General features: G+C 37.3%; 1 protein-coding gene across 1 annotated transcript in view; it reads right to left on the bottom strand.

Annotated features, from left to right (window-relative positions):
• Nucleotides 1–19,370, bottom strand: part of TRAT1 (T cell receptor associated transmembrane adaptor 1) — a 38,719-nt gene that overhangs the window by 4,365 nt on the left and 14,984 nt on the right. The window contains exons 3-5 of the mRNA XM_082697413.1: nucleotides 11,084–11,120; nucleotides 4,294–4,355; nucleotides 1,963–2,051 (exon numbers count right to left, since the gene is read on the bottom strand). Of these exons, the coding sequence (XP_082553539.1) occupies nucleotides 1,963–2,051; nucleotides 4,294–4,355; nucleotides 11,084–11,120 (188 nt within the window). The remainder of the gene's footprint in view (nucleotides 1–1,962; nucleotides 2,052–4,293; nucleotides 4,356–11,083; nucleotides 11,121–19,370) is intronic.

Genomic DNA, 19,370 nt, shown 5'->3' with positions numbered 1-19,370 from the left:
AGTAAAAACCAGATGCACCACAATTCATATGTAATAAGTAGCAACTTTTATTATGAATTTTCAGCTCTTTTAAAATTAAGGTGCTGTGAATCTCTACATTTCAGATGGTGTGGTTATATTTTAGCTTTCTCTAAGAGGTTTTCTCTTTATTATATTGGAGTTAGCACGTTGTATTAGAAGGCTTTTATACGTTTTATCTAAAATTTTTTTGCCATTAATGGGCCATCAGATGACAGATTTGTGCATCAGAAAGTGACTTCATAGTCTGTTTAAACCTTACCACATCTTGGTTTCTTAAAAACTTCAAGAATTCTGATTTCTTGGTGGATTCATATAGAGGAAAAGAGACAAATTCTATCTTAGTGGGAAGTTTTCAAGATGTGGCCCATCTTAGGGAGGAGAATTTTTTTCTGTTAGGCAGGACTAAGTTTAGATTCTCTATCTACTTAGTACCTGAGTTCTTTAGGGTAAGTTTTTCACCCTTCTCAAGCCTCTGTCAAATGGGAGAAATAATGCTGTTTCCCTTATAAAACTCAAGGAGATAATACATGTAAAACACATATGACAAGGCCTGACACATAATGACCATGTAGGAAATGCTGGCGGGCCCTCTGACTATTTCTAGGGAGTAGCAAGAGAACACATAACTGAGGGGACAAGCTCCAGAAGGGAAAGAAAAAAGAACTCTTTTAACAGAAATTTGTAACATGTCAACAGCATGCATATGAAAAATTATGAACGGTTTCTGGTAAAATCAGTGCTCTGTCTAAGGAAGTTGAACTGATTGTGGTAGGAAAAGGAAAAACTACCCATTTCTTCTAGAGTATTCATATATTTCTGCTTACATGTATGTCCTCCCTAACCCTACATAAGATACGTGAAAATCTCTTGCCATTAGCCCATAGCCATGGAGCTTGTGTTAAAGTTTATACTCAGTTGCCTTATAAAATAGGAATATGGTCTTTTATATCTAGTTAATTTATCTTTTAACTAAACCACTGTCTCTGTCTCTGCCTCCCTCTTCCTCACTCCCTCCCATTCTCTCTCTCTTTTTTTCTCTCTCCCTTCCTCTCCCCTTCTTTCCCTGCCCCCATAAATTCCAATACCTAGGTCTTATGAGCATGATATAAGTGTAAAATTTCATGTTTATCTTTGTGATATACCCAATTTTTTTTCAATCTGAAAGAAAACGCTTAGTTGATTAAGAAGAAAATCTACTTTTCCCTTTAACCTATTGCCTTTGTGATGGTATACACTTTGGACTTTTTTTTTTTTAATTTTTTATTTTTTATAAACATATATTTTTATCCCCAGGGGTACAGGTCTGTGAATCACCAGGTTTACACACTTCACAGCACTCACCAAATCACATACCCTCCCCAATGTCCATAATCCCACCCCCTTCTCCCAAACCCCCTCCCCCCAGCAACCCTCAGTTTGTTTTGTGAGATTAAGAGTCACTTATGGTTTGTCTCCCTCCCAATCCCATCTTGTTTCATTTATTCTTCTTCTACCTGATCACTTTGGACTTTTTTTTTTTTTTAAGTTTTAACTTTTTATTTTTTATAAACATATATTTTTATCCCCAGGGGTACAGTTCTGTGAATCACCAGGTTTACACACTTCACAGCACTCACCAAAGCACATACCCTCCCCAATGTCCATAATCCCAAACCCCCTCCTCCCAGCAACCCTCAGTTTGTTTTGTGAGATTAAGAGTCACTTATGGTTTGTCTCCCTCCCAATCACTTTGGACTTTTTGAGTGTGGTTCTGAGTACTCTTTATTTGCCTTTGAGGTTCCCTTTAGAGCTTGGGTCCCAGAACTTGACACTGAATTGGTCTGTAAAATCACAGACAGCTTCAGATACGAATCACAATGTGCTGCTCTTAGATTCTTGAAACATGCAGCCACGCTGTGATCTAGGCTGAGCTTGACCCTTAATACAGACAACAAAACTCACCTGTGCAGGCGGGGTCACTTCTTGCAGTTTATTTGTACATCTCTCTGGTCGAGCCTTCATTTGTTCATAACAATTTTCATCCACTGGTTCTTGGGGGTTTAAAAGATCATGATTTACAATGGAAAAATAAAAAAATGCTGGCACAAATAAAAATACATAACCCAAACCATATTTAGCTGTACATGTGAAACCCCCAAGAATCATTCGACTTGTCTTTTTTTGTGGAGATGCAAAAAAGAGAGGAAGCACAAACCATTTTCTGCAGATCAGAATGTGAAGAAGTCTTTTACCCCAGAGAGTTAATAATAATACAAAAGAGGTCACTAGGGATAAAGACTATTATCATATTAATTTATGCCATTGTAGGACATGATGGGCTCAACTTCAGTTTCCATTTGAATGATATAGAGATCCCATGTGTTTGCTTATATTTGTGTGTGATTGCAAAAGGTCATGGCGGCCGAGTGCAGTGCACATGCACAGATGATTGCAATTTGGTTATTTTCCCCATGAGCAAGAGGTTTTACTCAGAGACATTTAAACATCTCTCTTTTTAAAAAAGAATGTGGCTCAATCAGTTAAGTGGCTGCCTTTGGCTCAGGTCATGATCTTTGGGTGCTGAGATGGAGCCTCTCTCATCAGACTCCCTGCTCAGGGAAACTGCTTCTCCCTCCCCCTCTGCCCCTCTCCCCACTGCTTTGTGCCCTCTCTCTCAAATAAATAAATAAAATCTTTCTTTAAAAAAAAAAAAAAGAATGTTTAGATCCTGTTTTTTTGTCCCATAAATCAGTGACAGCACAGACAGGCTGTTTTGGGGGGGTCTGGAGCTCTGTAATGCTGGTCCTATGTATTTACGGTTTTTGTGCAGTGTCCAATAGCCAGCAGACCTGAAGTCATTTCATCCTGTGGGAACATGCTTATTAAACCATCCATCCCTTTATTCCTCCACATATGTGTGTTTGAAAGGGAGAAGATAGAGAGAAAGTGACTTGTAGGATGGCCAGTCACCTGGCAGAAATGTGGATTGCACTGATTTGATCCTATAGGAAAAAAGATATATTCACTATAGTGCAAGTTATCTTATAATCAATCATTCAACCCCTTCTGAAAATTAATGCAGAGTGATGTTTCTCAAAGTATGGTCCATGGAAAACGTGCATTACACTTACCTGGAAGTTTGTCAACTAGTAAATTCCTAAACCCTATTCCTAAACATTACTAAATCAGAATGTGTGGGGTGGCACCAATGCCCCCCTTAGATACTGAAATTGCAGATATGGTGGGCTTTGCACCACCAGAGTAGAGAAGAATTGAAATCTCAAATATTACAGGTGGGGATAATGATTCTGCAGGGTGAAGTGGGAAGGCAAAATATTTTTAACAAGATAGTCCTAAAAAATAGTTCTGATTTGTCAGAGCACAGAGATTAGAAGATACTTTAAAAGGAAGGGGAAGACAAAGATTAAATACATTTTTAAAAATTAAATAAAATTTTGAATCCTTTAGTTATTCCTAACTTTAGGAGAATTGCATATTCAGAGATTTATATAGCTTGGATTTGCTATACAGAGTTTCAGATAGTTTAGTCCGTTTCTGGAAATCTCGGTTAACCCCCAATTCATGAATGAATTGAAGGGCTTGAGAGTGCAAGGCTGAATGGGGTTAAATGTTAGCATTTAGCCTCATGGCTTCTCTCATCAGAGCTCTGGGATCAGATCATGATTGTCTGCCTTAAGGAATTGAGTGGCATTTTGTTTGGGGTGGTTGGGATGTTTCAAGTAATAAGGGATGCTGGGAATTGAAAAGTACTTGTTACCTAAGAATAAAAAAATGTATAACCTAGTCAGTGGTGATTTAGCTCTTCTCTTTACCCACTTGCCATCAATGTAGCCCTAGGTTCTTTGCTTAACAGGAGCAGTTAAAACAAGGGGAACCAGAGAACATGCTCCTTGTTCCAGATTATTCATTATAGATTTGCTTTTGTAGACAGCGCACAGGACTCTGTTTCCCTGAGCCATTTTCTATTCTAGAAATAGCTTTATTTCATAGAATTGTGTGTGTCAAAATTCATGGTGATAGTCTTCTGTATTCACATTTCTACTACAGTAAAATCAGGAGAATATAGAAAGACAGGATGTTGCAATACAATTTATAATATGCAGTTTTGGAAGTGTATACTAAATAATATACTAAACATTATTGAATCTATGATTGCCATTGGGATATTTAAATGTGATTACAACCAGAAATAAGCTATCTCAAATGATGTGGAATTAAGGGGAGGGATATTAATTTATAGATAAATATAATTTCGGGAAAAATAAAACTTACCTGGGACTATGTCATCTAAGTTACCATAAATTGGTGTGTCTTCAATATAATATTCATCCTCCCTATAACAATGGAAGATAATTTATCTTATTAGAATCCTCTTTACACATAGTTCTTAACTAATTTCTCAGCTAAATTCAATATATGATTGCATGTTCTTGTTTATCCTCAGCCAACCAAGGTAGATATGTTCATGTACAAGTGAATGGATGAAAAAGTGCATGAATTCCTACATGCATGTGTGTGTGTGCATACATTTGAACAGGTGTTTTTGGATTTTTCAGGAAATAACAATAGCAAATACTTATTTAGCATTTATGTTTGTCAGATGCTACTTGACCTTCATTTTCTATATTCATTTATACCATTCTAACAACAATCTGACCAGACAGGCACTATCACATTCTCATTATATACATAAGAAATTTGAGGCACAGAGAAGTCATATAATTTGAAGGTCGGAAGGCTAGTAAGCCGCAGAAGTGGGACTAGAACTGAGGTTATCTGTACTCTACATTGTGCTGTGCTGCCAGTTTACTTGCCCAGAGTATCGTTCCAAATAATCCCCTAAAACTATGTTTCCTATCTAAATACTAACTGACAATGATGCTTAAAAAATACAAGGCCAAAGAGATACTATAGACTCAGCTTGACAGACGTCCAGATGTTGTAAAATGATTGATCACCTATTACACCCAGATACTATGCTAAATGTTTCATATACATTATACCAAAGTCCTAGGGAAATTCCGCAAAAATATTATTTCCCACTTCATAGGTGGGAAGTCTGAGAGTCAGATAGATTAACATATTTTCCCCGGCCTTATGTGTAACGCCAGCAATAAGTAACAATTCTGAAAGCTCTTCTTTATGCCAGTGCTCATTCAGCACACAGAACAACTCTGAGATACTTTGTTTTTAAATTCCCACTGTGCCTGTAAAGAATCTGCAGCTCCTAGAGTTAAACTGTCCAAAGACAAAGACAGTGACTATCAGAGCTAGGATTGTAATGCAAGTCTAGTCCAAAAGCCCTGAATACTATTTGCTCTTGATGTTTGATTAAATTTCCTTACACCTTCATCTGAGAAATTCATTTAGGATTAGAGTGGACATCCTATCATAGCCACCACACAATGGCAATGGCCCTGGTGACCAACCTTCACAATGGCAGGCTGGGAACAGAGGAACATATGAGGCAGTGAGAGTAGCATTTCATAAAATAGTAGCAACTGCTTTAACTTTGAGATTACAGACCATCAAGAGCTGGAGGGAATTGCATGAAAAGAAAAAAGAACACTGATCTCAAGGCATAACACCTATAGTACTCCCTATGTTTCTGAAAGAGGACAAAGTATATGTAAATAGTAAGTAGGTGTCCTTAAAAAAACAGATCAAATGATACTTGTATGAAATGGCTTGAAAAGTCCAGATGCTGGCATGTATTTCTCTTATCTGATAACAAAGGAACTCATCTGTAACCTTTCCTTTCATCAGTAATTCAGTACAGCTTAATATTGGAATATGGAGTGGTCCCTGTTCATGGTTTTTCTCTGGCTATGCTGAGAATATAAGAGCAAAATGTGAAGAATTTTTAATAAGACAATCCATCCATTTTCCTAGCTCACATAGATAGCAGAGACAACCTGCAAATGATAAATCATGTCCAAAAAATGAATATCACTTCATTCCCTATGAATGAAAATAAGATGTGATTTATAATGCAGTGCCCTGTGTCTACAGACAGGTCTCAAATGATTAATCATCCCAAATAAAGTATTATAAAAGAACAGTTGCCTAACCAACAAATTAAAAAATATATTTTTACTTAGCAATGCCAAATAGCTCCAGCCTATTGCAAATATCTAATAAACTTTAAGCACAATGTTTGGTAGTGTTTTATGTAGAAGATTAGGTACTATCAAAAATAGATTAATAAATAAGCCCACATCCCAGAGGTGAGTGCATTGCTCTGAACATGTCTGAAATGGCCCTCTGACCAATAAGCACAATTGCTGACACTCCAAAACTTAAAATAATATTAACTGTATCTTTAACTATTTTCTACCTTTATGTATATTTTCCTTAGTCCCTATTTTTAAAGTTTTTAATTCATCATTATTTTATTGTGAACTCTTAAATACTTCATTATCTAAGTAGATTAAATAGGTTTAAATAGGTAAATTCATTTTTTAAAAAATCATTACTTCTATCTGATTGACTTTGGACATAAATTGTGAGTTTCAATTTCCTTATTTATAAAACAATTTTATTAAACTATTTAATCACTTTTGTTCCTTTCAATTCTGAAATTCTATATTATAAATGTAGGGTTCCAATATTCAAAGAAAAATGAAAGATATTTCTATAAAATAAAACTATTTTAAGGGGCTGGAAAGCTGTAAGATTGAGGAAAAAGCAAGCTGAGGGGTCTGTTAAAAATTGATTTTGATGTTACCTTGATTTTCTTAATAGGTATTTCTTTAAATTGGCAGATATATGTGTTTGGGCTCCATTGGCATATAAGTGCTATTTAAAGCCATAGGGAAAGACAAAACTACATTCTGGAATGAGTATATATAGAGAAGAGGTTCTTTAGGTGAGCCCTGGGCACTCTGATGTCAAAGGTTCAGAAATCAGCAAAGGGCAAGGAACCACTGTTGAGGAGGAAAACTAGAGATGAGAGGACCCAGAGCCTGGAGAAGTGTTTCAAGAAGAGAGTGTCGATGTGTCAAATGCTACAGATGGACTGCATAGGAAAACACTAAGATTTGGCCATGTGGATTTCACTGGTGACCTTGACAAGAGCTGAGCTGGCAGATTAATGAAGGCACAAAATTTTATAGAGTAGGTTCAAAAAAAAGAGAAGAGGAGAAGCCAGCAAATATGGACCGAATGTAGATGGGACTTTCATGTTTTACTATACAGGGTACAGAGCAAAGGAGAGGTGGGTGTAGGAAATCTAATATCCAGAAAGCTTTCTTTTTTCCTTTCTTTCCTCTCCTTTTCCTTCTCTCCTTCTTTCTTTAAGGTGTGAAACGACACTCTTACATATTGATGAGAATAATAAAAAAGGGACAATAGCAATAATGCAGGAGAGAAAAGGGAAGGTTGCTGGTGGGACGTGTCACTGAGTACATGCTCACTGAATTTTTGCTTTCTTTGGCAGGGACCATACCATGGGTATAGGTGTCTTGAACCTGGGGTGAGAGGGCCAAATACAGACCTCTGGTCCTGGGAAAGAGTATAAACCTCAGCACTGGCTTTGTATGGTTGGAGACTAAGAAGTGAACCCAGTGGTGTTCCCTGTGAGGGATGCTTAATGGACTCTCAGAGCCATGATACCAAATACTACTTAATACTAAATCTTTATTCTCTTTATCAGTGTTCCAGTTTTCTTCCAGTATATCCACTTCTTTATAAAGTCTATAAAACACAAGGCACTTATATTGCCAGTGCTTTGGAGTACTTAAAAAGAAGAGTTTTTGCCAAGGTTTTGTGGAAAGGAGACTAGCAATATCTCCCAGCACGAAGAATTCTAAAGACAAAGGCAAAGACGCTGAGAGCAGTGAAACAGAACTAGGAGCAACAAAAAGACAACTGAAACCTATCAGTTTGGAACAATTGGGCAATTTGGACAATTTAGAACCTATCTGTACTTCTCAAGGTTTCTTAAGAAACAATACTTAAGAAGGGACTGGACATCTTGCAGTCACACGGGGATGGAGCTTGTACATTAAAAAAAAGAGAAGGCTGGAAAACTTGGAGCTATTTTGATCATAAGCATGGCAGTGATCACAGTGGGGGCTTCATCCGTGCACCCACTTGGAAGTCTCAGAAGTCTGGGAAGGCTACACAGTAGTTCTTTCGATGGGACGCCTGGGTGGCTCAGTTGGTTAAGCGTCTGCATTCTGCTCAGGTCATGATCCCAGGGGCCTGGGATTAAGCCCCGAGTAGGGCTTCCTGCTCAGTAGGGAGTCTGCTTCTCCTTTTCCCTCTGCCCATCCCCTTGCTTGTGCTCTCTCTCTCTCAAATAAATAAATAAAATCTTTTTTTTTTCCTTCAAAAAAGTTCTCTTGTCATAAACAACCTCAGGTGAGGAGGACAATTGAGACCCTGGCAATCTGGGCCAGGGCACTAGCGTAGGATATTAGTAAAGAGGGGAAGTGAAAGGAGCTTGCAGAGCTGCGGAAATCCAAGAAATCATCTTAAGGTAGAAGAATGGCTGAGCTGTGCCTTGCCATGAAAGCACCTTTCAGTGCCACCCAGGAACAGAGCAAGTAAAGACTGCTGGGAATCTGTCCTAAGGTTTTTGAGAGCAACTCTGAGGAATCGTGATAAATTCAAAGTAGTCATAAACCTGAACTGATTTCCTAAATATACAACAAATGGGCAGGAATTTTCTTAGACTTTAATTTTCATCTGATAAAGCAGTATCTTTTTTTTTTTTAAATCAATTATGCTTTGTAAGGGAAGTATTACATTATAATCTGTATTTTTCAGATGATACAACTTAAATTCAGCAATGCTCATTTAGCTAAGATTACAAGCCTAGTAATTACAAGAGTTTAATTAAAACCTAGAATTGTCTAGATCTCAAATCCATGATATTCCCATTGTATTATCCTCCTAACACAGATCAAAAGACCAGCATTGTGCACACTTATCTTTTTAAAAATTTAAATAATTTTTAAAAAGATTTTATTTATTTGACAGAGAGAGCACAAGCAGGGGCAGAGGGAGAGGGAGAAGCAGGCTCCCCGCTGAGCAGGGAGCCCTACTTGGAGCTTGATCCCAGGACCCTGGGATTATGATCTGAGAAGGCAGATGCTTAACCACCTGAGCTACCCAGGCACCCCTAGAATTTTGTTTTAAAGGAAAAATAAAGTGGTCCAGGGGTAAATCCCAGGGAATATGTATCTGATTTTCTGTTACATATAGATGCTACATTGTCCTTCAAGTGATCACATTTTTGACCTACAGCACAGGAAGGGCAGGGTTTTGGGAAAACAGGAAGATAAGATCAGAGAAGCATGGGTTTCTACCTAAACCAATGTTGAGTAGGGGCAGAGAGATGGTTCAGTGGGGAGCCATAGCCTCAAACCACCTAAGAACTGAGGGGCATCACTAATTTTACTTCTACTTCTACCTTCTACTTAAGAAATAGCCTTTATTTCCACTTGCTGTTTTAATGTTGAAGTTTTAATAGCTGGAAATAGTTTCACATTTGTTATCTCCTAGAGTCTCCATGTCCTTCCTACAAAGGTGATTTTAGATCTCTAAATACATAATCAGAAATAGACAAGCTGTGAAGTACATACATAATTAACACGCCAGCCTCTTGTTAAAGATAAAATCTGCATTTTATATTCAAATTATGCCTAAATTGAGGTTACAATAGATAACAGATTGCTAAATCCACGATTTAGTAATCTGCATCTTTCCATCTTTGCATCTCTTGTCTAGCACAACTCCTATTTGTTGAACAAATACTTATTGAATGAATGAATGTTATAGAAGAACCAATTTCTTTTTCATACTTGCCCTATAGGTAAGAGCCTGCTTACTATGAGATGGGTATTTTACCAATTTTCCCTCCTGACTCTTGCCATTCCAACCCAAGAGTACCAACCCAATCTTTAGCAGATTGATCAAATCACTAGACTTTCTATCACATTGCAGCTTAATTGCCTTTCAAATAACAAGTATCAAATCAATTGTCCAAGAGATTAACTTCTACATGGAAAATCCATAGAGGATTTTCTTTGTCATGTTGTTTGTTTTAACCAAATCAGCAAATCTCTCTTGATATGAGATAATGCATTGAAGATTATCTTGTTATAGAATGCAATGATACATCGCAAAAATAAAGATTTTCTTTTTTGTGTGAATCTGCCTGAAGCCTACATCCTGAATCTGTCAGAGATATTTCCACATGGAGAAAAATTTTAAAAAGACCTTTTAGAGGCTAACAGAAAGCTTATAATCTTATCCTACCCAGTGAGAAAGCTCTGTGTTTGTGAAAGACCTTTCTGCCTTTTAGCCTACCATTTCAGAAAGGTCTTGAAGAGTCCTCTAGGAAATTCTCTATATTTAGATGTGTTTTCATCCTAAAGGAGAAATCTCCAATCTAATAACACATTTGGGTCAGAATATACTGTGAAATAAAATGAAAATTCTCTGCTATGATTTATGCCATAAACCTTCTTTTGTTAAAAAAAAAGTCATATAAATTTCTCTGTAATTCAGTTAACAGGTATTAAAGAGAATACACTATATCTGTATCCATATATTATTTTAGGGCTGATTAATCACATTTCCCCATTGGTTGACATTAATCTTAACAGCAGCATAGCACAAAGCATCCTTATCTAAGTATGTATGTATATATATATCTTAAATTTCATTAGGTTTTGCCACACTTCTTTTCCAATCTGGCTTCTTAAGGGCCCCACAATTCCATGTATAATTAGACTACATTCTTACAATTTGATCTGATTCATAATCTAGGATATATCCATCTGATATTGACAAGAATTCTGTAGATACTAGGTTAGAGTCTCATTTTGTCCCTTAACCAGCTCTCTTACTGACTCAGGATTAGTAAGTCACTAAGGAAGATAATAACATTATAGCTTTTGATCTTCAGAGAGAAATAACAGAAATTAAAGCTCACTTTTAATTTTATTTTTACCCAAACGTGACATCCCTGAGCCAAACTTATAAGTAATATAACATTTGTTATGCCCCCTTATTACTTGGGAATCATAATACATAAGTTATTTCTACATACCTGGGAATGTAGTCTTCAGGGTACCTGTACATGTTATCTGAAAGATATTAAAAATAGTCAAGTTAAAAGAAATATTGCCATACATTTAAATCTTTTAGAGAATGTTGTGAGGAGAGCTTAGCTTCAGAGTCAGCTGATATCTCAAATCAAGGCACTTAGCCACCACCACCAGACATAAATATCTTCTTTGATTTGGCCCGATCATATATATTCTCTCTTGGTAATTTGAGATGGAAACACAAACGCAGCTTAGAGGTGACGCAGGGCCTGGATGTGTGGCCATTTTATGGGAGGAAAAAACCAAGCTATAAACATGGGGAACTCTACTAGTGCCTTTTCTGTGGGACGGTCCATCATGAGTGGGGCATACTGTCCTTTCTGCCTTCACACTTCATGGAACACCTCTGTTTCCTTCAGTCAGATTTCCCTCTCTGCTCTTGCTGATTTGAATAAGCTTTACTTCCTTACCCAAAACAAACAGACGAATGAAAACAAAAACACAAAATGAAACAAATCCTAAAAGGCTTACTTATTTATCTATATTTGAAGTGTCTGTTAACACTTCTTGTCATGTGAACTACAACATGAAAATTATGTTCGGGAAGTTTCTCTGGTTGTGATTTTATCTCATCTACATGGCAAATAGAGGTAAGAAGAGTTGACCCCAAAGATACAGATGTCGTGAAAAGAAGGGCCATCTGTACCTCAATGTTTATAGCAGCAATGGCCACGGTCGCCTTACTGTGGAAAGAACCAAGATGCCTTTAAACGGGGACAAATGGATAAGGAAGATGTGGTCCATATACACTATGGAGTATTATGCCTCCATCAGAAAGGATGAATACCCAACTTTTGTAGCAACATGGATGGACTGGAAGAGATTATGCTGAGTGAAATAAGTCAAGCAGAGAGAGTCAATTATCATATGGTTTCACTTATTTGTAGAGCATAACAAATGGCATGGAGGACAAGGGGAGTTAGAGAGGAGAAGGGAGTTGGAGGAAATTGGAAGGGGAGGTGAACCATGAGAGACTATGGACTCTGGAAAACAATCTGAGGGAATTGAAGTGGCAGGGGGGTGGGAGGTTGGGGTACCAGGTGGTGAGTATTATAGAGGGCATGGATTGCATGGAGCACTGGGTGTGGTGAAAAAATAATGAATACTGTTATGCTGAAAATAAATAAAAATTTAAAAATAAAAAATAAATGAATAAATTAATTAATTAAAAAGGAAGAGATGACAATTCTAGGGAGAAGAGATCTGGAAAAAGTTGGGAACACAGTCTAAAAATAATCAAAACATTGAGTGGCTTTTAAAAAAAACTGTATGCTGATATGCAGTAACCATACTGACCAGAGATCTGATGTAGGATCACAAAACCATAAAAAAATTCTGTACCACGTCTCAGAAAGTAACCCACTGCTGAACCTTGAAACTGGCGGTTCAAAGGCAAGTAAAAGAAAGTATTCTTCCTTCAAATTAAATATTTTTATTCATTTTTGATGTGATTATCTGCTTTGTGCATGTTGAGTTTGAGGAGTTCTTTATAGATCTTGGATATCAGCCCTTTGTCTGTACTGTCATTTGCAAATATTTTCTCCCATTCCGTGGGTTGCCTCTTTGTTTTGTTGACTGTTTCCTTTGCTGTGCAAAAACTTTTGATCTTGATGAAGTCCCAAAAGTTCATTTTTGCTTTTGTTTCCTTTGCCTTTGGAGACATGTCTTAAAGTGGCCGATGTCGAAGAGGTTACTGCCTATGTTCTCCTCTAGGATTTTGATAGATTCCTGCCTCACGTTGAGGTCTTTTATCCATTTTGAGTTTATCTTTGTATATGGTGTAAGAGAATGGCTGAGTTTCATTCTTCTACACATAGCTGTCCAGTTTTCCCAGCACCATTTATCAAAGAGACTGTCTTTTTTCCACTGGATATTTTTTCCTGCTTTGTCAAAGATTATTTGACCATAGAGTTGAGGGTCCATATCTGGGCTGTCTACTCTGTTCCACTGATCTATGTGTCTGTTTCTGTGCCAGTACCATGTTGTCTTGGTGATCACAGCTTTGTAGTAAGGCTTGAAATCAGGCAACGTGATGCCCCCAGCTTTATTTTTCTTTTTCAACATTCCCTTAGCAATTCAGGGTCTCTTCTGGTTCCACGAAAATTTTAGGATTGTTTGTTTCAGGACTTTGAAAAATGCCAGTGGAATTTTGATCGGGATGGCATTAAAAGTATAGGTGGCTCTAGTCAGTATAGTCATTTTAACAATGTTTTTTCTTTTGATCCATGAGCATGGAATGTTTTTCCATCTTTTTGTATCTTCTTCAATTTCTTTCATGAGTGTTCTATAGTTCCTACAGTACAGATCCTTTACCTCTTTGGTTAGGTGTATTCCCAGGTATCTTATCAGGTATCTTATGGTTTTTGGTGCTATAGTAAATGGAATCTATTTTCTAACTTCCCTTTCTATATTTTCATCGTTGGTGTGTAAGAAAGCAATTTTCTTACATTGATTTTTGTATCCTGCCACATTACTGAATTACTGTATGAGTTCTAGTAGTTTGGGGGTGGGGTCTTCTGGGTTTTCCATATAAAGTATCATGTCATCTGCAAAGAGAGAGAGTTTGACTTCTTCTTTGCCAATTAGAATACCTTTTTTTTTTCTTTTTGTTGTCTGATTCCTGTTGCTAGGGTTCTAATACATGTCAAATAACAGTGGTGAGAGTGGACATCCCTGTTGTGTTCCTGATCTCAAAGGGAAGGCTGTCTGGTTTTCCCCATTAAGGATGATATTTGCTGTAGGTTTCTCATAGATAGATTTTATGGATGAATGGATAAAGAAGATACGGTCCATATATATAATGGAGTATTGTGCCTCCATCAGAAAGGATGAATACCCAAATTTTATATCAACATGGACGGGACTGGAAGAGATTATGCTGAATGAAATAAGTCAAGCAAAGAGAGTCAATTATCATATGGTTTTACTTACTTGTGGAGCATAAGGAATTACACAGAGGACACTGGGAGAGGGAGAGAAGTGAGGTGGGGGAAATCGGAGAGGGAGACAAACAATGAGAGACTGGACTGAGAAACAGGGTTTTGGAGGAGAGAGGTGTTGGGGGTTGGGTGAGCCTGGTGGTGGTATTAAGGAGGGCACATATTACATGGAGCACTGGGTGAGGTACATAAACAGTGAATTTTGGAACACTGAAAAAAAATAAAATTAAATTTTAAAAAATTAAATATTTACATTCAAACTTGAAAAAAATAGTTTTAAGAATCTTTTTAATGAAAAGCAACAGATTCCTAATGAATTATTGAGAGAAAATAGGGGGAATTTAGAGCACAATTTTAATAATTAAGATCAATATTATGAAGAAGTCTGTATCTGTTCATTAATAAATTTTCTTAGATATTGAAATCAATGGATGTGTATATTATGATAATTATTATATTTTGACTGTGTATTATTCAACGTGACATTGAATAGCAAAATCTTGCAAAAGATATTTCTGTAAAAATGGAGCCCATTATTATCTAAGTCTCTGGCAATAACACAGAGAAAATAGTAACCAAAGGGTGACCTTTCAGTTTACACATATAAAAAATATTGTGTTGGTAAGGAACTAGCAAAAATATCTCAAATGACTGAATTAGTCACCAAACAACTAGAAAGGTTATTTTTAGTTAAATTTATATGTGACCAAGTTGAAGTATTCTCCAGAAGGGTCACTAGCAGAGAAACATTATTGGAACAAATTATTAAAATCATTATGTTGGAGGATAAAACAGACATGTCATATGTCAGTGTATTCAGAAGAATTAAAATATATATACAAGAATTTAGTCAAACTGTAACCTAATGTATTATGGAAAAGATTCCAGTTGAGATATTGCAAGATTTTGATTTGGGTAGCAGATCTTCAATGCATTTTACATGTGACAATATGCAAATCATTTTTAAAACTCTGATTCTCGCTTTACCTATAAAGTAGAGATAATAATGCCTATAGCATGTGAGTAGATATGGAAGATGAATGAAATAATTTTTGTTAAAAACACTTTGGACAATGACAAAGCTGGTTTTCAATATTATACATTCTAAATTCAATCACATTTTCAGCCACAATTTAATTGTGCTGATTGGAATAGAATCTCTTCATTAAATGGAATATCTGAAAACAAGCTGATATAATTAAAATGCTATTTACAAGATTTATAAGTAAAGCTGGATTTTTAGGGCAATGACCAAATCTCATTTCTGGCAAGAGGATTGTCACCAAGCGAGTGTTAAATGAAAAGATAAAAAATAAAGAATTTGAAAACAAAAATAATGATATTACTTATAGAGAATAAGAAAAAAAATAGGCATAGGGTCAAATGTTTCCGTATACAGACTAATATTTTCTAAAGACAATGTGGCTTTTCCAGCTGGAAGTGCTTGGAGTGTGAATGTTGGTGTCTGGAAGGTACACAAATGTGATACATAAAAGGATAGTTTGTATTTTTTTTAAGATTTTATTTATTTATTTGACAGAGAGGGATCACAAGTAGGCAGAGAGGCAGGCAGGGGGTGGGGGGGTGGGAAGCAGGCTCCCTGCTGAGCAGAGAGCCCGATGCGGGACTCGATCCCAGGACCCTGAGATCACGACCTGAGCCGAAGGCAGAGGCTTTAACTCAATGAGCCACCCAGGCACCTCTAAAAAGATAGCTTTATGGAAAAAAAATTCTGTTGGATGTGTTATCAGTAGAGAGAAGGAAAACAAGGCTTGGACCAAAAAGCTTTGTGGGGGAAAAACGAAGAAGAAGCCACTCTATGAAGGATATGATTTAATGATGTGATGCTTACATGGAAGAAAAAAAACTAAAACAGTGTGAGGAAGAAAATAAGTATTGGGAAAAGGACATTATGCATCAAGACCAATCAACATTCTTAAAACTGTAGCCTGAAAGTGTTCTTAAAATGTTCAAGGTCACCACCTTCTGTACTCCTCTTAGAATTTAAATGTATAATCTGAAACTGGACAGTCTGTACTCGTATGGTTTCAGTAAGTTCCTTCTTATGGTAAGAAGTGTAGAAGCATATGATTTCTTTAAATAGAGGAGTGGTAATCAAAAGTTTAGAGGTTGGGACCAAGGAGAAAGGGCAGCAAGCTTAGTCTCCTGAAGAGCGTTGGCTCGTTCATGAAGGCTTATAAGTTTATGTAAAAATAAATGGCATAATTTAGAAGCTACCTAATCAACTCAATGATATTTTTAAATATTTTTTATTAACATATAATGTCTTATTAGCCCCAGGGGTACAGGTCTGTGAATCGCCAGGTTTACACACTTCATATAGCACTCACCATAGCACATACCTTCCCCAATGTCCATAACCTCAATGATATTTAGTAAAACTAAAAGCAGTTTTTATGTTGCTATGAAGCAGTTACATTTGCAAGATTCTGTGTGAGAAGAGGTGGGTGAGTTTTCACAATCCTCTCTGTGATTCAGATACAGACAACTTGCGGTCAGGTTCATGGTTGAGAGCAGGTAAACAAACATTTGCTTTTATGTTTTCTCCTTTATAGTGTTTACTCTTCCATGTGCAATACATAACAAGAAAAACAGCACATGGTCCAAACTCCATAATAACATTTTTTGATACATTCTTAATGTGAAAATGTGAAAAATGTGCCATAATTTTCTAGTGAATAGGAGATGTACTGATAAGACTTTGATGTATGAGCAAACCATACACTTACTTATCCTTCTTCTCAAAACAGAGAAGAAAGGTTGGATAAAGAAAATTTTTTGGATTTAAAGGAGGACAAAGCTAATACCTTCCTAGCAGGAAAAGAAATAAATATAATCCTCCTAAAGAACAGACAAAGAATCACCTAAAAATGTAAGGTTTATTTTGGGGGAAGGGAGAACTTCATTACAAAGCTTTTACCTAGCTAGCACTGCTGCAGAAAACATCAAGGAGAGGCTTATCATGTCTATCTGATTGAATGTGGAGATACTGCATTGTTGCTGGGATGGAGATTTTCTTTCGTAAGCCATTTAATACACCAGCACAACTTATTCACTCACTGTTCGCCATAGGTGGAGTCCTATCTTTCAAGTTTCTTAGCCATAAATAATAGCACAGAGATGCAAAAATAAAAAGTTCCATCAGGTCAGATAACGGGGGCATTGTGTTTGCAGACAGAGTGGCAGAAAAGCTGACTAATGTCATCGAATCTCCTCTGCCTATGACAAACAAAACCGGGAGGAGGCTTTAGCAGGACGGGACAGAAGTCAGTTTGCAGAGCTAATCCCAGAGCCACCTGTAGCCTTCGAGAAAGACAGACAGTGCAATACTTGCTCATGTGGACTAGCCAAGGGTGACATTTATTACTGATGCTAGCGGAAAGACGTCAGGAGAACCTGGGGCAGTTAGGAGAAGGTTGCAGTGAGACAATGGTGAGGTGGGATGAGAATGAAGGGCATTTTGGCATCCATGAGCTCTGCTGCAAGGCTAATCTGAGGTTTGCACACTAATAAAATGCAAGACCCAGGCATGTTATTGCTTTAAAAAAAAATAATTTGCAGTAGATTAATGGTTAGAACCGTCTATGAAAGCCTATGGAAAACACTCTAAAAGGCATCTGTGCAGGACTTCAATGGACACAACATTATTGCTAAAGCTCAGGTTATTACATAGACATGTTAAATGATATAGACATGGGGCAGGAAGTGACATAGGGCCTGGAGAGGACCTAGAGGATACAGAGGTGTATCCTGTAGGTCCTCTAGGGAGATCTCTCCTCTCTCTAGGAGTGAGGAGTCAGAGGAACTAACGTTCCCTGAACCTGACACTAAAATTAAATGGGGAAAAATGTAGTTAGGGCAAGCCCTTCACAAATGCCAGTGGATGGAGGGAAGGAGGCACTGGGGCCACCGAGAGTGGTGTTGTGGGCTGTGCCCTGAGCAAGACTGACCTCCTCTGTCCCCAGCACGATGCTGAGGGATCTCTAGAAGTTTCATAACCCTTGGTCTGAACAGTGTTTTCCACATTTTGTAGGCAAGGAAACTATGAGAAACTATGTTTCTGGTACAAGAGGTTTCCCAGGTAAATATTGAAAGCAGCATTCTAATTAATGGCAGTTGACTTCAAAAGCCATGATGTTAAGAACAAATTGAAAGAATCGAAATTAATTTTTAAAAATAGAACAATGAATATAATTGACTATTTCCTGTTTTTTAAAAATGGTATTTCCCACCATACTGTTTTTAGACGAAGTAATTTGTGACACGCCTGAGACATGGTTTGTACAATTGAAATGAAAAAAAAATTTTATTTTTTTTTCTTTTAAGAAAAAGCCTTTCTCTTTCCCTTCCTCCCTTCCTCCTGTCCTTTCGTCCTTGTTTTCTTTTTTAAAAAGTTAGTCTACTGTCTTTTGGTAGTGGTCACCTAACCGTTATAAGAGAACAACTTCCAAAAGGAGCCCATATGGTGGCAAATGGTATGAATATGGATAAATAAATTCCAAAGCACAAACTACCAAAAAATGAGAACTGAGGAGGACACTTGTTCCTTGGTCCCACAAAGGGACTGGAGACTCCAGAGACCTGCACCGAAATCAACAGAGAGTGAAGTATTAGTTCACATGGTTATTCTTGTCCTGGCTTCCGTCCTAAATTATTTCAACTCTATAGCTCTCAATTCACCTTTTTCTTTTTTAAAGGATTTTATTTATTTATTTGAGAGAGAGAGAACACAAGCAAGGGGAGGGACACAGAGGAGGGGGAGGGAAAAAGGAGGTTCCCCACTAAGCAGGGAGCCTGAGGTGGGACTTGATCCCAGGACCCTGGGATCATGTCCTGAGCTGAAGTCAGATGTTTAACTGATGGAGCCATCCAGGTCCCCCTCAATTCACCTTTTTTTTTTTTTTTTAAAGATTTATTTACTTATTTGACAGACAGAGTTCACAAGTAGGCAGAGAGGCAGGCAGAGAGAGGAGGAAGCAGGCTCCCTGCTGAGCAGAGAGCCCAATGCGGGACTTGATCCCAGGACCCTGAGATCATGACCTGAGCCAAAGGCAGAAGCTTAACTCACTGAGCCACCCAGGTGCCCCTCATCTATTTCTAATACAAGTGACAGTATTATCTGCATTCATAAAATATCTTAGTGGAGAAATTAAAATATAGTCATTTTAAGCGAAAAGTGTTGCTCTTAGCTCATTTTTTTCTATGGCGGAAGCCTTTTTCAAAAATGTTAGAGGATGGGTCATTCATGCATCTGACTTATGAAATTTGT

The sequence above is a fragment of the Mustela nivalis genome (assembly GCF_964662115.1).
Source record: "Mustela nivalis genome assembly, chromosome: 1".
NCBI lineage: Eukaryota > Metazoa > Chordata > Mammalia > Carnivora > Mustelidae > Mustela > Mustela nivalis.
Note: the sequence above shows the minus strand (reverse complement) of the source record. Positions and strands in the feature narration are given on the sequence as shown.